At 42.7% G+C, this 15,930-nt stretch overlaps 1 protein-coding gene across 6 annotated transcripts in view; it reads left to right on the forward strand.

Annotated features, from left to right (window-relative positions):
* The window catches only part of Npas3 (neuronal PAS domain protein 3), an 830,756-nt gene extending 815,173 nt beyond the window's left edge, over positions 1 to 15,583 (forward strand). For 3 of the 6 annotated variants that reach the window (XM_077799936.1, XM_077799937.1, XM_077799938.1), the window contains 3 exons: positions 8,705 to 8,852; positions 12,166 to 12,281; positions 14,229 to 15,583. In XM_077799936.1, the coding sequence (XP_077656062.1) occupies positions 8,705 to 8,852; positions 12,166 to 12,281; positions 14,229 to 15,583 (1,619 nt within the window). Of the gene's footprint in view, positions 1 to 8,704; positions 8,853 to 12,165; positions 12,291 to 14,228 lie in introns of all 6 variants that reach the window. The other 3 variants (XM_077799935.1, XM_026414289.2, XM_077799939.1) reach the window with 1 other exon arrangement.
* Positions 15,584 to 15,930: the final 347 nt, after the last annotated feature.

Raw genomic sequence — 15,930 nt, forward strand, 5'->3', positions numbered from 1 at the left:
ATCCGAATATGCAGTTAACAAGATCCCCAGCCAACTTTTCAAAGCTTGAGAAATATTGACCATACTCTTGTATGTAGAAGGCATTGTTTTACAGAGTCAATACAAAGCAACTGACCATCTTAAAAATTTCATTTTCCTCTGGATTTGGATGAATTCTATTAACGCTAAGATGTGAGTAGTGAGTTGGCTCTGAAGGTGTCTCAGGCAGTGTTCAAATGAGGCGAGTATATGATTACCTGATAACTTGATGTCTTCACAAAGATGTGAAGTTTTAAGGAGGAAGTTAGCAGAGTTTTAAAAGTAATAGTATCCAACTTAGGAAGAAAAGTAGTTCTTTGGTGTTTTCCCCCAGGTCAAAGTTTTCCTATGCATACTTACTTGATTCCATGTGTTGAATATGAGCAGTAATATTTTCCCAGTTCAAGTTCATCTAACATTTCTGAGTTCTTATATATACAAAGTTTTGTGATATTGCTACGAGGTTTCAAAAATAACTAAGATACAGTCTTTACCTTCAAGACATTTGTATGATAGAAGAGAAGATAGCTTCCAACAGTCAAATTCTGAATAGGTAAAAGAGTGTAGACAAAACACAGAAACCCCAGAGGTGGGGGGGCAAGCAAGAAAGGATAGAAACACCCAGGAGGGAAGCACACTGCCTGTAGACCTTGAAAGAGGGTGGCAAGAAGCCAAGAGGGTAGGAGATATGCAGGAGTGTCAAGGGCATTCCAGGCTTAGAAGAGCATATGAGGAACATGGAATACAAACACAGACTCTTTCCTTTCTCCCCAGAAAGTAAGCCATAACTTTGATTTGACTGATAAATTCAATCCTCCTATGGATTATTTTACCATTACCATTTCAATTAGTAGCTGCTTTTATTATAGTTTTTAAAAACAATAACCTTCTATTTGGAAAAAAAGTAACCCATTACTCTTATAAAACAGGATTAGGAAGATATCAATACTTTTAAATCATAAATTTTAACCTAAAACAATTAACCTAAATAAAAACTTCATCATCTCTTGTAATGGCAATCTTAATCTGGTATTTTTTAAGTTTTCTAAGTTTTCCTTAAAACATCAATGACATCCTGCATACCTCAAAAATTTTTAAAAATCCAAATAAGCAGCATAGGATTCAATTCATGTATGCGTCTAACATACAAGAGTTTGTCCACATGTGAGAGGTTAGCCAATGATCAGGTTGCTTAGACCTCTTTATGAACATGCATTCTTTGGGGGCTTCCTGGAATTTTTTGGGGAGGGGGCATTTCAGCTGAAATGTATTTTGGCTACAAGTAACAGAAAACCCAAGTAAAATGACTTAAGCTTTCTTTGGAATTCTCATAACTTTCTTTTCATGATGAAGATAGCTATAGCATCCGCCAATCATCACTTCCTAACAGGGTAAGGGTCCAAAGTCAGGACATGGTCAGTTGCTGTTGTGTGTTCATTTTTTAAAGAAAGAAAACACTCCAAGAGCTCCCTGCCCAGCAGAGAGAAGCACCTGTGTCTCTTTGTCCAGCGTTTTATCAGATGCCCTAGCCTAAGCTACACACTGCAAAGGAATGGAATTAACTATTTCTGAGTTCAACAATCAAGGTTTTTTTTTTTCTCCTTGGCATGTTGGAGAAGGCCACCAAACATAAAACTCAAAACCAGAGTTCTGTTTTCTGGGAGGAAATAGCAGTGTCCATCCAGTGGTATCAACAAGGACAGCTACATGGCAGAATCTGTAAGGTTTTTGCCACCAAGTACTTGGATTTCTAAAAATCTGCATAATGGGAGAAAAAATAGAATCTGTCTGGGGTTCTTTAAATAGTCTTGATTTCATGAAATCCTACTTTTATATACCTATACCTCCCCACTTACATTTTTTTTTTAAAGATGTTTCATAGACTCAACCAAATGACTGCATCCAGAAACACAAGGTCCTCTTCTAGGGCCCTCTTCATCTCTTTTGACTTTTTTTGGTTCTCCCTACTTCCCAGTCAGCTTAACAGTTCCAGTGCCCCAGGGAGGGGAGGAATTCACCCAGCCCAAGTCAGGCCCCGTGGGCTTTCCTAGACCTACATGCCATTTTCCATACAGTTGTCACAATTATAAACTTCTTAGTAAAAATGATAAGCCTCTCTCTTGCTCACTCAAAGGCAAGTAGAGGTAAGTCACTAATTCATAGTGAAGAAAACCTTTTCAACCACTTCTCACAGTGGTGACTTCCCTCCACTTTCACTGCCAGGCCTTCATCATACTCTAAACCTACCCAGTCACGCCCAGGGGGAATGTACTTAGCATGATTGAGACTGAGTAGGAGAACAGGGCCACCACAGAGCCTGTTGGCTATATTTCCCAGTGCCTGACACAGGGTAGGTACACACAAAAAATACTGAGTGGTTGGATAAGTCCATTGAACTTTCCCTAAAGATTTAGGGAAGTTCCTAATTCTGTGCTGAAAAAATTTCTTCTTTTCCTTTTGATAGCAAATCCCTACAAAAAAAAAAAAAGGTATGGGGTCTTTTAAAATACTGTCCTTAACTTTTTTTTAAGTTGAGAAGGGTAGGAATGAATAGTACTGAGAATTTCTAGTTGGACTGTGGACAACTTGAAAAAACGTGAGATGTTAGATGTCGCTTGTGCCAACAATTACTTTGATGCTCCATGTCCTAGAACATGATACTGATACCATCAGTGTTTAAAAGCCTTAGACTCCAATTTAGTTCATTATCACTGAAGAAGAAAAAAGAAAAGGGGAATTTATTTTTCAAACTTAACAAATTGACATGTTCTAAATCAATGAAAAGTTTTCTGCATGATTCAATATTAACAGTTAATAAAAATCTATCAATTGGCAGTGGTATAGGACAAAACCTCTTCTGAGGTTGTAAATCACACAGATAGCAGTTCAAGCAGGGCCTGTCATTAGTGTATTAGGGGGAAAAAATCCATAGATGATGCAAAGTCATTCACAAAACATCTACAGGTCTTTTGTCCTTAAACTCATAACCCACGTTATGTATCAAATATCATTCAGCTTTACCAAATATTGCTCAGCACATAGACTTACAAAAAAAAACTAAAACCAATTTGTGAATGCTTGCTATTTAAGACATCTAGGTCACTAATTGCAAAATCTATAGGAAAGTCTGCACAGCTTCAAAGCCTCGGTTGATCCTATGAGCAGTTCTAAATGAAAAACTGTCTCTATTGCAAGTAAATAAAGCACTTAATGCAGTCTCTGGCTACAATGCTGTTTCTCCAGTGGGTTTTGAAAATGACCTTCCTGTAAGCATCAAGGACTATAACTTTTTAGATAAAGAAACTTGTTCTTGTTTTAAGTCTATGTCAGGTTCATTCCCCTATAGCCCACAGTTTTCAAAAGCAGAGGAAAAAGTAATCCAGAATTTTTTTTTTTTTTTTTAAAGTCTGTTTCCAGAATGAAGTTCCTTGTCAGCCTGCCTTGGGCCTTAGGTGGAGAAGCAGAGATTAAAGAGTCAGTATTCTTTTTCATGTTTCATCTGCCAGTTTTGTGAATGTAGAAAGAGAACCAGTGGCTACAGCTGAGCACCCAACTGTGGTATTAAGTAGAAAGTGTGATTCTAGCACACCCGCCCTTACTTACACACACACACACATACACACTCCACTTTAGTGAATTCAAAAATCATTTTGGGGTTTCTAGCAGAAGGCATCCCTTCTCTGCGCTCTGCAGCCACTGATGAAGGTACCTCAAGGGGGGGGGGGGTGTGAGTGGTGCGGCAGATGCGTCCTCATATTGCCATGACGATAATGAAGCTCTTTGTTCAGCTGTGTGAATGTGAAGTGTGGAATCTCCGATGATCTCACCATTTCCTATTTCTTCTATACTTACCTGAATACACCAAGTATTGCAGCTTTTTAATGCATATGCAAACCACTAAAATGTCCTTTTGTGAGACACTCTGCTAAAAGACCGCTTTTGATATGTGTTCTTCATCTCCTCTGCAAACTGCATTCGACTGCTTCCTTCTTTTTGACACACAACTAACTCACTATTTAGACTCTTTGGCTTTGATTTTGTAGAACAGCCCAACAGGAAGAGACCATGTTCTCTTTTTTCCTTCATATTTCTGAAGGCAAACTTGTACTGATTTGTTTTGATTTACTAACAGAATTATGTTCCCGCCGCAGACACTGGCTTCCTTTATGTCCTTTCAGTCATCAGTCTATGTCTGTGGACAAAGTTTTCCCAAGGAAAACTGAAATCCCTCTGTTGGGAACTGCGTACAGGGCTGTGGGTGTGCGCTACAGCAACAAAGCTCATCGGGTTTGGGGAAGAGTGATTATTCTCTACAAGCAGAACATTTCTTGTATGCCAACCACTAAGCTTGAACCAACAGACCAGGTGACATTTTAAAAGCATATTCAATAAAACTTAGCATCCAGTTGGGTTTTTTTTTTTTTGGGGGGGGGTGGGCAGGGGGAGGGAGTGAATGTAAAAAGTCACATGCTCTAAAATGTAAGCACTTTATTTTCTTTGATTGAACAAACTATCTTCTTAGGAGCCAGTAATATTTTGACTAAAAGCCAAAGAGACACTCATGGTTCTCTTAATTGTCAATGAGCAGAACTGGTACAGCTCAACTAAGAGAGAATTTCAGACTTCTTTGTTCATCTCTGCTGTATTCTTCTCCTAAACAGAAGGTCATCTCTGTCCACCAAAGAGCACAGTTTGTAGGTCTCAGGTACCTTTACCTTGGAGGATAGGGTGACACTAAGTAGCTTGGTTTTCCTTAGGGCATTAAGAGACAAAGCAACCAGTTACACTCTAGATTAATAAGGAACATATTCTTGTGTGGTAGCAGAGGGATGCTCAGTCATGTCTGGTCCATTCAGATGTGAAAACTAAAAAGAGGCTTCTTAAAAATTTCAAGATCCTTAAATAAAAACTCATTCCTATCGCATACCCTTAAAGACCTAACTCCAGAGAAGTTATCTTGTGATCAGTGAATTCAGTTGAAGGACACACAGCTGCTCCACCCAAAAATTTTGGACAGCAAAAAGGAAACTTTGGAATAAACCAAAAAGAAGCCATTGTGTGTTAGGAGTACTTAGACCATATCTCATGGGTGTGAAGGTAAAAATATCCACATGTCTATTCCTCTCCGTCTGTTTCCTTCCCTCGATGGTTTGAATTTACTCCTGGGCTCAAAAGTTTGATGAGTGTCTATCTCTTTTCTAGGGACAATTAACTATTTTTAAGGACTTCATGTCAAATAACTGACATTGTGCTTTATTCTGGTTTTCCCCCACAAAAGGGGTATTATGAAATTGACAAATAGTTTCTCATTTCTCTGTGTTATATTAACTTAAAACTTGAAAATAAAAAAAAAAACCATCCACTGGATTAAAGAGAATCAAAAAAAAAAGTTTTTGTGTGTTTTTCAAGTTCTCTAATTTATTACTCACTAAAAATCTCTTTCAAACTGGCACCAAGGTGGCTTTTCTTCTTGAGCTGATTAGGACCACATGAGCTCAGGAAAAGCTGTCAGATCCTGCCTCTGGCACAGCTGGAATGATCCAACTGATTTGCCAGTATGATTTTTTTTTCAAGAAATAAGCTTCATCCCAAAGTCATAAATTTATATTCTGGAGACCCAAGCAAAAATTATTCCTTGTTCATTTTAAAAGAAGTAAAATTCCATTGTGACTTCTTTTATGAGACCTCCTGAAAAACAACTTGGGCACTGACTTTGGTCAACTTTTTCATGCTTTAGTGGTAGCTAATTTCATACACTATCAGTAGTTATCTAGATTCCTAATGATGCATGGGGATCTCATTCACAAAACACAAATCTTCAATACAGACTTGTGACCATGCTAAAATGTTTACCCTTTAAGAGTTCTGTTTATCAGACTAGCCCAGGGTAAATGTGGGTTAGATCAAACTTGTCTTCTTCAATGGCTTGAGGTGGGCTCTGAAACCTGCTTCTTGATTGATATTCACCAAGGGAACTGAGGGGCAATCAGGTAGCTCCCTGACTCCCTAAGAAACCCCTTGCCCTTTGATCCTTTTACAGCCACCTCTTCACATCAAAACTCACCTGTCCTGCCTCTCCGTCTTTCAGGTCTCCTCTCTGCTAGATGGCCCCAGCCTGGGTTTGATAAGGAAGGCTGTGTGCATGCATTCATGGGCCCTAATAAATTAGTTTTTGTCTTCTCAGAAAACACAGATGCATTTAAGCACACTGAGTCATCCTGCCTTATCTCTAAAAGGTGACACCATATCAGCCCGTTAGCAAATAAGCATTTCATCCCCCTTTACAGCACATACCTGAAAACCACCAGGGAGGCAGATGTTTTGCAGGATATCCATTTCACAGTTGAGATTTTGCTTGTCTGCTTGCTTTGAGTAAGAGTAAGTATCATTAGGAAAGAGGGCAGGGGTATCTTTATGTGGATTCACAAATTCTAATTTGATTTTACAATCTCTTTATTCTTTTGCCTCTGTCTATACTCTGTATTCTGGGGATACTAAGGGGTTTTTTTTTTGTTGTTGTTGTTGTTGTTGTTATTGTTTTGTTTTGTTTTTAAGTTTTGCCTGCCTGCTTTTGGTCAAATTCCAGTCCAGAATTCCCAACCAGACTGAGCTCATCTGACCACCATCTCAATGTTTTCTTCATGTGATTCTCAAAAGGAGAATCTTAGTCTCTTTGCCTTTGTATTAAAAAAAAAAAAAAATACTAGAACCATTTGGAATTACCCTTTTTTCCAGATAGAAATATACCACCAACCACTGTTTGGAATGCTGTAAGTTTTCTCTGTGAAAAGAGTGGACAGAATTACATAACCCATCATTCCTCGATTAATAGTTAACCAGGTTGAGAGGCTCTGAATAAAAGCACATCTTGTTGCATGCAACAATGGTTTGACAGAAGAGCTGTACGGCAGAGTTAGTATTTTACTGCTTTCAGCTTCACCACGCAGTTTTGTAGCCTGGGAAGCCATGCATGCAGAATGGAAGAACTTACAATTGCCTACAAAAGGAGAGTACAATGCTACCTGTGGAGCCTTGACACCAAGGGAAGGTGACAGTTCCGGACCTTACAAATACCCTAAACTGTGCGGTTATTTCAGAATGGAACTTACCACAAGTGAAACACTCATAAGTGAGCCTTTTTCAAGCAACAGTGCCGACATAATTATTAAACTTTACAACCATGCATTTAGTGTATTGGGGGAAAAAAAGGGAGAGGACAAGAAAACATGAAAGCAAGTATATTCATAGATGTAACAAGAGGAGGCTTGAATTGAGACCACTCTCAGACGCAGGAGAGTGGCTCAGGACATGATGGGAAGAGTTTCTACAGCCTGAGACACGGCTCTTTTCCAAAGTGATTCCCCTTCACCCATCCACCCCCCCCCAAAAAAAAAAAATCAAAATGTACTTCATGAAACTATTGTATATGAAGCACTTATTAGCCGTAATTAAATGGACAATATGAATTTACTACGTCTTTAGGACTCTGGCTTGTTCTGGTTTAGAGCAAGATGATTAATGCAAATACATATTACTTGAGATAACCATTTAGCAGCTAATTTAGCCAAATTTATTACAGCAGTTAGAGGTTTTTCATTTTAGCAGACGGAGACAAGGACATGCCAAAAGTGAGCCACGTAGACGAGTGCACACTGCCCTCTAGTGGCCAGACGGCCGGTGAGCTTTGGGGGGGGGGCGCCGTGTTGCCGCTGTCCGTATCCAAGTCATAACAGCAGTTTTTGCACATTTCCGGCATCCTTTTAAACCATTCCCATCCATAGCACTTTATTTCAAAGGATGATTTACTGCACTTTCCCCTTTTACTAGCTCAGGACTACCCAGATACAAATCAAATCAATTTCAACTTGGCAAGATTTTGGTTAAAGTATCATTTTTAACATCTGCATTTTAAAGCTCCCTTTCAGTGGGTATTTAATGGCACCGTTTCACATTAGTGATTGTTTTTACTTGTTCTTCATTTTGGGCCATATTTCAGAGTCTGTGTGGAGCTGTCACTCTGTTTGGCTCTAGCCAAGTCAATTCTGTGCCTCCCTTAGGCCAATGCTTTTCTCTGACTCGACTGGGGGATTTATTTTGTTCCAACCTTCAGCGGTCTCACCAGAATTTCCCCTGACTGACCAATGTAAATTTAGTTCATCCAGGGACTATAAATGCTGTTAGACAAGATCAAAGGACCAGGTGTAGAAGGATGCCAGTTGATACTGCTTGCACTGAGGGCAAATGACCAAAGAAGAGGGGTAAAACAGCTTTGGAACCAAATCTCCAGAACCTCAAAAGAGCGCTATCTTGAAGCTATGAATAAATCACATACAAATTTGCCTTCTTACCATTTGACATCAAACCCATTGACAATATCCACACCACATTAGGTATTCTTCGAGCCAAAAAGATTTGTGGTCCTTTTATGCTTCCTTTCACACCATGGCTGCCCCGAATGGAATAGAGTCTTGCTACTAATGCCAGTAACCCTGGCTCCAGAGCTGCCGCTCCACTGAATTGTTGATTTCATTTGTCCTACTAATGGGATCCTACATTAAGTACACAGAGGAGCACCCCTGGCTTGGTACAGGACCTTCTGTTTTGAGACTTAAGATTTTGCAGGAATGAAAAATCATTTGGTCCCAGTCTTAATATGATGCCTCTATCTTGCTTTTTCCCCCCCCAGTGCTGAATAAGGGTCAGTGTGTGACGAAGTATTACCGTTGGATGCAGAAGAATGGAGGATATATCTGGATACAGTCTAGTGCCACCATAGCTATCAATGCCAAGAATGCAAATGAAAAGAACATCATCTGGGTGAATTATCTCCTTAGGTATATTTTCTCCTTGTTTTATTTCTGTCTCAATTATAAACTGTGCAGCCCTATAGTTAATAGCTGGCATGTTGTAGAAAGTATTATCTTTAGATGTTATTTGGTATGGAATTTCATGGAAGTTCTGCTCTTAGTTCCATGAGAGTCAAAGAAATGTAAGATCAAACTTTTGCAAGGATCTTGCAGAGAAGATTTGCAAGATGCTCAGTAATTCTTAGGTTGTGGACATATGATCAGCTCCAAAGAGGTTGCTTTGATCTCCTCACAAATGCTCAGACCAGAAAAAGACTATGGACCTTTGTCTGCAACTGAAGCATTAAAAAAGCACCTCCTTATCCTCCACCACATACTCCCAGCCTTGTGAGAATTAAGCTCAAAAGGAGATGTGGGGAGAAGTAGCAGGGTAGAATATATTCCTCTTGTATTTCATCCTTTTGATGCTCCCAGCCTATTTCAGAGCATTTGATTCTCTAGATATTGAGGTAAAGTGAGTGGCTTTGCCAGAATAATGACAATCTCAGTATTAAAAAAAATGAAGACAATCTTTTGCCTACTGCTCTGTGAACTCAGGAAAGCTTTACTGCTCTTACAATGTATCCTCAAATTTATATCCATGTATGAGTTCAAGGTCAACTGCCTCCTAAATTCTGGTATGAGACACCTTTTCTCTCTCTTTCCCTATCTATACTCTGCTTTTGGATTCAAGCAAGTGGAAAAGGAACCAGTATCAACAGACAGGGTGGTCTGGGTTTGGGGGAAAAGCCTTCTGGGAGATGCTCTAATCCTGTCATGAAGCTATCACAATGCTTGGCTTGGCTCTCTGCCACCACTGTCATTCCAGTCTTTGGCTTCTAAAGCCACCAAGCAGGGCCCACATATGGTTTGAGGAGAAAACATCCAATAGGTCTAATGAGCAGAAGTTGGTGCCCTGTGTGGATAATGTTGATTGGGACTACCTGAATCCCCATTTTTCTTTGAGACAGCCAACTACACCTGAGATGCTAACAACCATGGCTCACCAGCATGCTGGCCTGTCAGTGTTTCACATACTTTGGTGATGACTTGAAGGCATGAATGTGCTTGCTTCCAAAGACATTAGTGTCAATCAGACACTAATGATTATTGCTCTAGAGAGGGCCTTAATGGGTACCACTTAAAAGAATCTTCATTTATCTACTTTCTTTTCCTTTTTTGACCTTTGCTGCTCTGTATTAATTCCCTCTAAAAGTAAAAGTATGTGTATTTAATGCCATTTTCTCCAAGACTTGATTTTCATGCAAACTATCCCCTTTAGAAAGTTATAAAAGCTTTTATAACAAACAGAAAATAGAACAAGGTATTGTGGGATTGACATTCTTTTGGCTGAGCAAAAATGGTGTTGTGCCAATGACACCCACTACTATTAAGAAATAAGCATTGATGACAAGAACATTATAGGCTGGAAAGTGTCTGTCTTCCATGTTAACATAAGGTACTGAAGTCATCTATATGGTGGTTATGCCCATTCTGTGAGATATTTTTCTATCTAAATCTTTCCTACTGTCTCATCAGCCTCATGACTTCCTATTCTGTCCACAAATGGAGGGAGTTAGGAAAAGTCAATCTATACAACCTTGGATCAACACCATTGATCTAGCCAAGAGTCAAATGGTACATAAGCCTTTGGTAATTCTGCTTCACCGAATTCCATATGGATAGGGGGCAGTTTGAGTATCATAGACCAGGCTTCAATCTTCAGAGCCTGAGTCTCAGATGTGGTAGACTTACCCTGAGGTTGATGACATGAGACAGTAAGCTGAAGGACACTGACCCTTGAACTCCCATGGTATCTAGAGTAAAGAACACTGATGTTGATGGATTTTTAGCAGAGGAAATTCCACCAAGCCAGCACCCATGAAGGTCATTCTGTAGGCTGGAGATCTACTTAGAAAAGGACGTTGCCTAGACAAAATAGCAACTACTGAAGTTTGGCTTTCTTTCCCAAATTCTGATCTTTTGTTCTTTCCCAAGCAATACTTTCCTACTGTCTTTTTTTCCAGAATCCCTTACTTCTGGGTCCCATCCTGGCTCATCCTTCTCTATCCTGAAATTACCTGCCTAATATTATTCCCATTCCCTTATAACATGGAATAGAATTATAGACTCAGAGTATTCAGAGACAGCAAAGTGCTAAGTCCACCTTCCTACCATTAGTCTCATCTGATTATCAGGAGAAAGTTTTGATGCTGAAGCTAATTCACACTAAGGAGTAAATGCCTGATAATCCATCTTTTGAATTAATTCTCCCAGGGACATCTGCAGTTTTTAAAGTAGTTACCAAAATAGTGACTCTTTAACATAGGAAATTCACTACAGGCTAGCAAAACAAATCAGTAATCATCTGTTGTAAGTCTCTGCTTGGCTGGCCATCCAGGAAGGATAGAAGAGGCATTTCATGTTCCAAGGCAGGATGCCTCCCTGTGCCTTCAGATTTCAGCAGCCTACGTTGCTCATACACTTTCAGGCCAGCTGGAAGTGGCTTTTCCAGAAGACAACTAGCTCTCGAACTGACCGAACATGCTCTCTTTTCCAGAAGAGGCTTGTTTCTGAATTAAAAATAGACCAAAAATTAAGCACATTTGTGCAAATGGGGTTAGATCCATTCTGTTAGGGCCTCTCTCACACTGGGACTCTCCCCACTGCAATCAGATTCCCAGCTAACAAGCCACAGGTGTACACCACATGAGCAGATGAAAATGTGATTGTAATGGGTGTGTTGACAGTTCAGTAGCCATAATCCATGCATCCCAAGGTACACCTGTGCATCTGTCAGATCGTTAGGCACTGAAGATTCTGCCCCCCACCCCCACCAATAGCTCTGGAACTATCTGAACAGCTGAGAAGTTACATCAAGGGGCCAAGACAAGGGTACTGAGGCAATGGACTCATTAAGAGCCCAAGAGAAGGTAGGGCACACCAGGAGGTATGGGAATGAATTGTTGAGAGTACTTCTCATCCTCCCAGCCCCCCAGGGGTTATACTGGGAGGAATGTCAAGCAGCACAGTTCCCTGGCCTCCAGTGGTAGCTGATTATTTAAAAGGTTTTTAGTGGCTTTCATGCAGTATTTGGGTATTCAATCATTGTCGCAGGGTGCACCTGTACCCTGGCTCATGCAATATAGGCTTCTGTAAAAGTCCCATGAAGAGCTGAGAAATGATTTCCTCTTTAGTCTCCTAAACTTTCTAAACTCCATAATTTTGGGAGAAGGTGGTCCAAAGCAAACCATTCAGAAAAGGTGACTGCACTCCTAAGGAATGTCTCCCTCCCCCACAGTAATCCTGAATACAAGGACACGCCCATGGACATCGCACAGCTCCCCCACCTGCCAGAGAAAACTTCTGAATCTTCTGAGACATCCGACTCTGAATCAGACTCTAAAGACACCTCAGGTATTACAGGTATTACTTCTCCTCCATGTTCTATAGTTATGACTGCCTTGTCTAAAGGGAAGGGTGGGCAGTAGTCAAGGGCCATGGTCAAAGCCAAGTACATCAAGTTATTACTGAGTCTCCTCTCTCTACATATACAAATGCATATATTTACATTGTATATAAATATGTGTGTGTATGTTGTGATATATATGTGTGAGAGAGAGTGTGTATATATAAAATAACATAAACATACAGAGGGCAAGAGACTGATTTAGCAATCACTTATGTAATGTTAGACCTTCCTTGACCACGTAGAGGAGCTATGCTATAACCCCATAGCGCTGTGGCCTCTTTACTGGAAGCAGGCACCAGAGAGCTACCTCCAAGAGTGTCTGACTTTGCACCACAAATGTTCATACCTTCGCCAAGTTGGGATTGAACTCCTAAAGTAGGATACTTAATGGCATCTATAAATGCCTGTCACGCTGTTAGAATATTACTTATTTTCTTTTTGTTTGTTGATGCTGTTTTTTGGTTTGTTTTTTTTTTTTCCCTTGGTACTGGGGATTGAACTCAGGGTTACTTTATCACTGAGCTACATCCCCAGTCCTTTTTATTTTTAATGTTAAGATGGGGGTCTCAGTAAATTGCTGAGAGTCTTAGTAAATTGGCAAGGCTGGGCTCAAACTTGCAATCCTCCTGGTCAGCCTCCCGAGTCACAGGGATTACAGGCATGGGCCAGGACACCTGGTCTGTTACTCATTTTCTCAATTATCAGAACAAATCCATGCTTTCCCCTTTCTAGGCAGTTTGACAAGCAGACTTTGCAAATAGTTACTTGGAGTTCAGGAAAATTAATGCAAAAATTTGCTTTTCCTCCTATCCCCAATTCCATTCCACAGATGTTGGAGAGCCAGGGAGCCCAGAACTGGCAAATTTTTATAGCTGCAAAAATTGCTAAACCTTTTCTAACCCCATCTCTTCTGCTACAAAAAGGGAAGTGAAGGCCAGAGAGTTACATGATTTGCCCAATGTTCTAATCCCAACCACATCCAAAATGGTCATGGCAAAGTGGTAAAAATCAGTATCATCCTTGAATCTTCTAAGACTGTTTTTACTGGTACAGTCTAATCTTCCTAAAATGTGGGAGGTTATTAGAGTTCCCCCACACCCCCTATCATCAGGGCACCTGTGCTCCAAGTTCAACTGGAATGCCTGTACTTTAGACATAGCCTTGGAAAAGCAAGAGAAAGTGAAGAGTACTCATGGAGAATCTTGATTGTTTTCCTACCTCCTAAATTGTATTGACTTGAAAGTTCTTTACTATGGCAGAAGTTCTAGAATAGTCTCTGCTCCTATTTATAACAGTGAACAAAACAGACAAAAATCCCCTACCACCATAGGGCTTATATTCTAGATGGGGGAAGAGATAGAAGCAAATAAAGTCATACAGTGACTCAGATGGTGAATCCTAAGTGCTATGGATAAAAATAATTTAATAGAACAGAGTGTAGTTTTCAATAATGAACAAAAATATTCACCAGCAGAAGGTGCAGACCTCTCAAAGTGTCACTTTGTATGCCTTCATTTTTCTTTGAAACTAGCACCTCATTGCAGGTTACTCATTCTCTAGGTATCATTATAGGGCTTCTCAAACTGTAATATGCCTTAGAATCTCCTGGGGAGCTTGTTCAAATGCAATACATGATTCAGTGGGGCCAAGAGGGGCTGAGATTCTTCCTTTGTACCAGGTGTCCAGGTGAGGCCCATGCTGCTAGCCCATGCCCACCCTCCAAGAAAACTTCTGCTAATCTAGGCCCTCAACACAGAAAGTCCAGGCTTTAAGTCACCAGAAGATGGTACCTTCCCTGCCCCACTGTGGTTTCTGCCCTGCTAACGGGATGTTCTCTCTGTCTCTCCTTTCCCCGCACCCACCCTGTCACCCCGGCGGCTGGCCCCACGCAGAGGACAATGAGAACTCCAAGTCCGATGAGAAGGGGAATCAGTCTGAGAACAGCGAAGACCCAGAGCCCGACCGGAAGAAGTCAGGCAACGCGTGCGACAACGACATGAACTGCAACGACGACGGCCACAGCTCCAGCAATCCGGACAGCCGCGACAGCGACGACAGCTTCGAGCACTCGGACTTTGAGAACCCCAAGGCAGCAGAGGACGGCTTCGGTGCACTGGGCCCTATGCAGATCAAAGTGGAGCGCTACGTGGAGAGCGAGTCGGACCTGCGGCTGCAGAACTGCGAGTCGCTCACGTCCGACAGCGCCAAGGACTCGGACAGCGCCGGCGAGGCGGGCGCGCAGGCCTCCAGCAAGCATCAGAAGCGCAAGAAGAGGCGGAAACGGCAGAAGGGCGGCAGCACCAGTCGCCGGCGCCTGTCCAGTGCGTCGAGCCCTGGCGGCCTGGACGCCGGCTTGGTGGAGCCCCCGCGGCTGCTGTCCTCCCCCCACAGTGCCTCGGTGCTCAAGATCAAGACGGAGATCTCGGAACCTATCAACTTCGATAACGACAGCAGCATCTGGAACTACCCGCCCAACCGGGAGATCTCCAGGAACGAGTCTCCCTACAGCATGACCAAGCCCCCAAGCTCCGAGCACTTCCCGTCCCCGCAGGGCGGCGGGGGCGGCGGGGGGCTGCACGTGGCCATCCCCGATTCGGTCCTCACCCCGCCGGGCGCCGACGGCGCGGCTGCCCGCAAGACTCAATTCAGCACCTCGGCCACCACGGCCTTGGCCCCTGTCGCCTCCGATCCGCTGTCGCCCCCCCTCTCGGCGTCCCCGCGGGACAAGCACCCTGGGGGCGGCGGCAGCGGCAGCGGCGGTGGCAGCAGTGGTGGTCCGAGCGCGTCCAACTCCTTGCTGTACACTGGGGACCTGGAGGCGCTGCAGAGGTTGCAGGCGGGCAACGTCGTGCTCCCGCTGGTGCACCGGGTGACCGGGACCCTGGCCGCCACCAGCACGGCGGCACAGAGGGTCTACACCACGGGCACCATCCGCTATGCGCCCGCCGAGGTGACCCTGGCCATGCAGGGCAACCTGCTGCCCAACGCGCACGCTGTTAACTTCGTGGACGTTAACAGCCCCGGCTTCGGCCTCGACCCCAAGACGCCCATGGAGATGCTCTACCACCACGTGCACCGGCTCAACATGTCGGGACCGTTTGGCGGCGCCGTGAGCGCGGCCAGCCTGACGCAGATGCCCGCTGGCAACGTGTTCACCACGGCCGAGGGACTCTTCTCCACGCTGCCCTTCCCGGTCTACAGCAACGGCATCCACGCGGCACAGACTCTGGAGCGCAAGGAGGACTGAGGCGCCGCCCGCCCGGGGTGCGCAGGGTCCGCTCGGAGGAGGCATCGTTGGCGTTTTCGTTTAGACCTTTAATTCTAGCACTTTGAATTCGAGCAGGTCAGCGTCTTCTTTCAACACGATGGTCCCCATTCCATCCCCTCTTTCTTTAACGTGACTTATTCTTTCCTGTAAAGATATGTTTATTTTTTTGCCTTCAGAGGGTCAGATGACCAGTTGCCTGCCATTTTGTCTTCTTCTAAGATGTGTGTTGGGTTGTTTTGCTTTCCTTTGCATCTTTATTAAGATGTCTTTAATGTGTATATGCCTCTGCCATAGAATACTCAGTCTTGTGGTCAAGAGATTTCTCA

This window comes from Urocitellus parryii, chromosome 6 (genome assembly GCF_045843805.1).
Source record: "Urocitellus parryii isolate mUroPar1 chromosome 6, mUroPar1.hap1, whole genome shotgun sequence".
Lineage (NCBI taxonomy): Eukaryota > Metazoa > Chordata > Mammalia > Rodentia > Sciuridae > Urocitellus > Urocitellus parryii.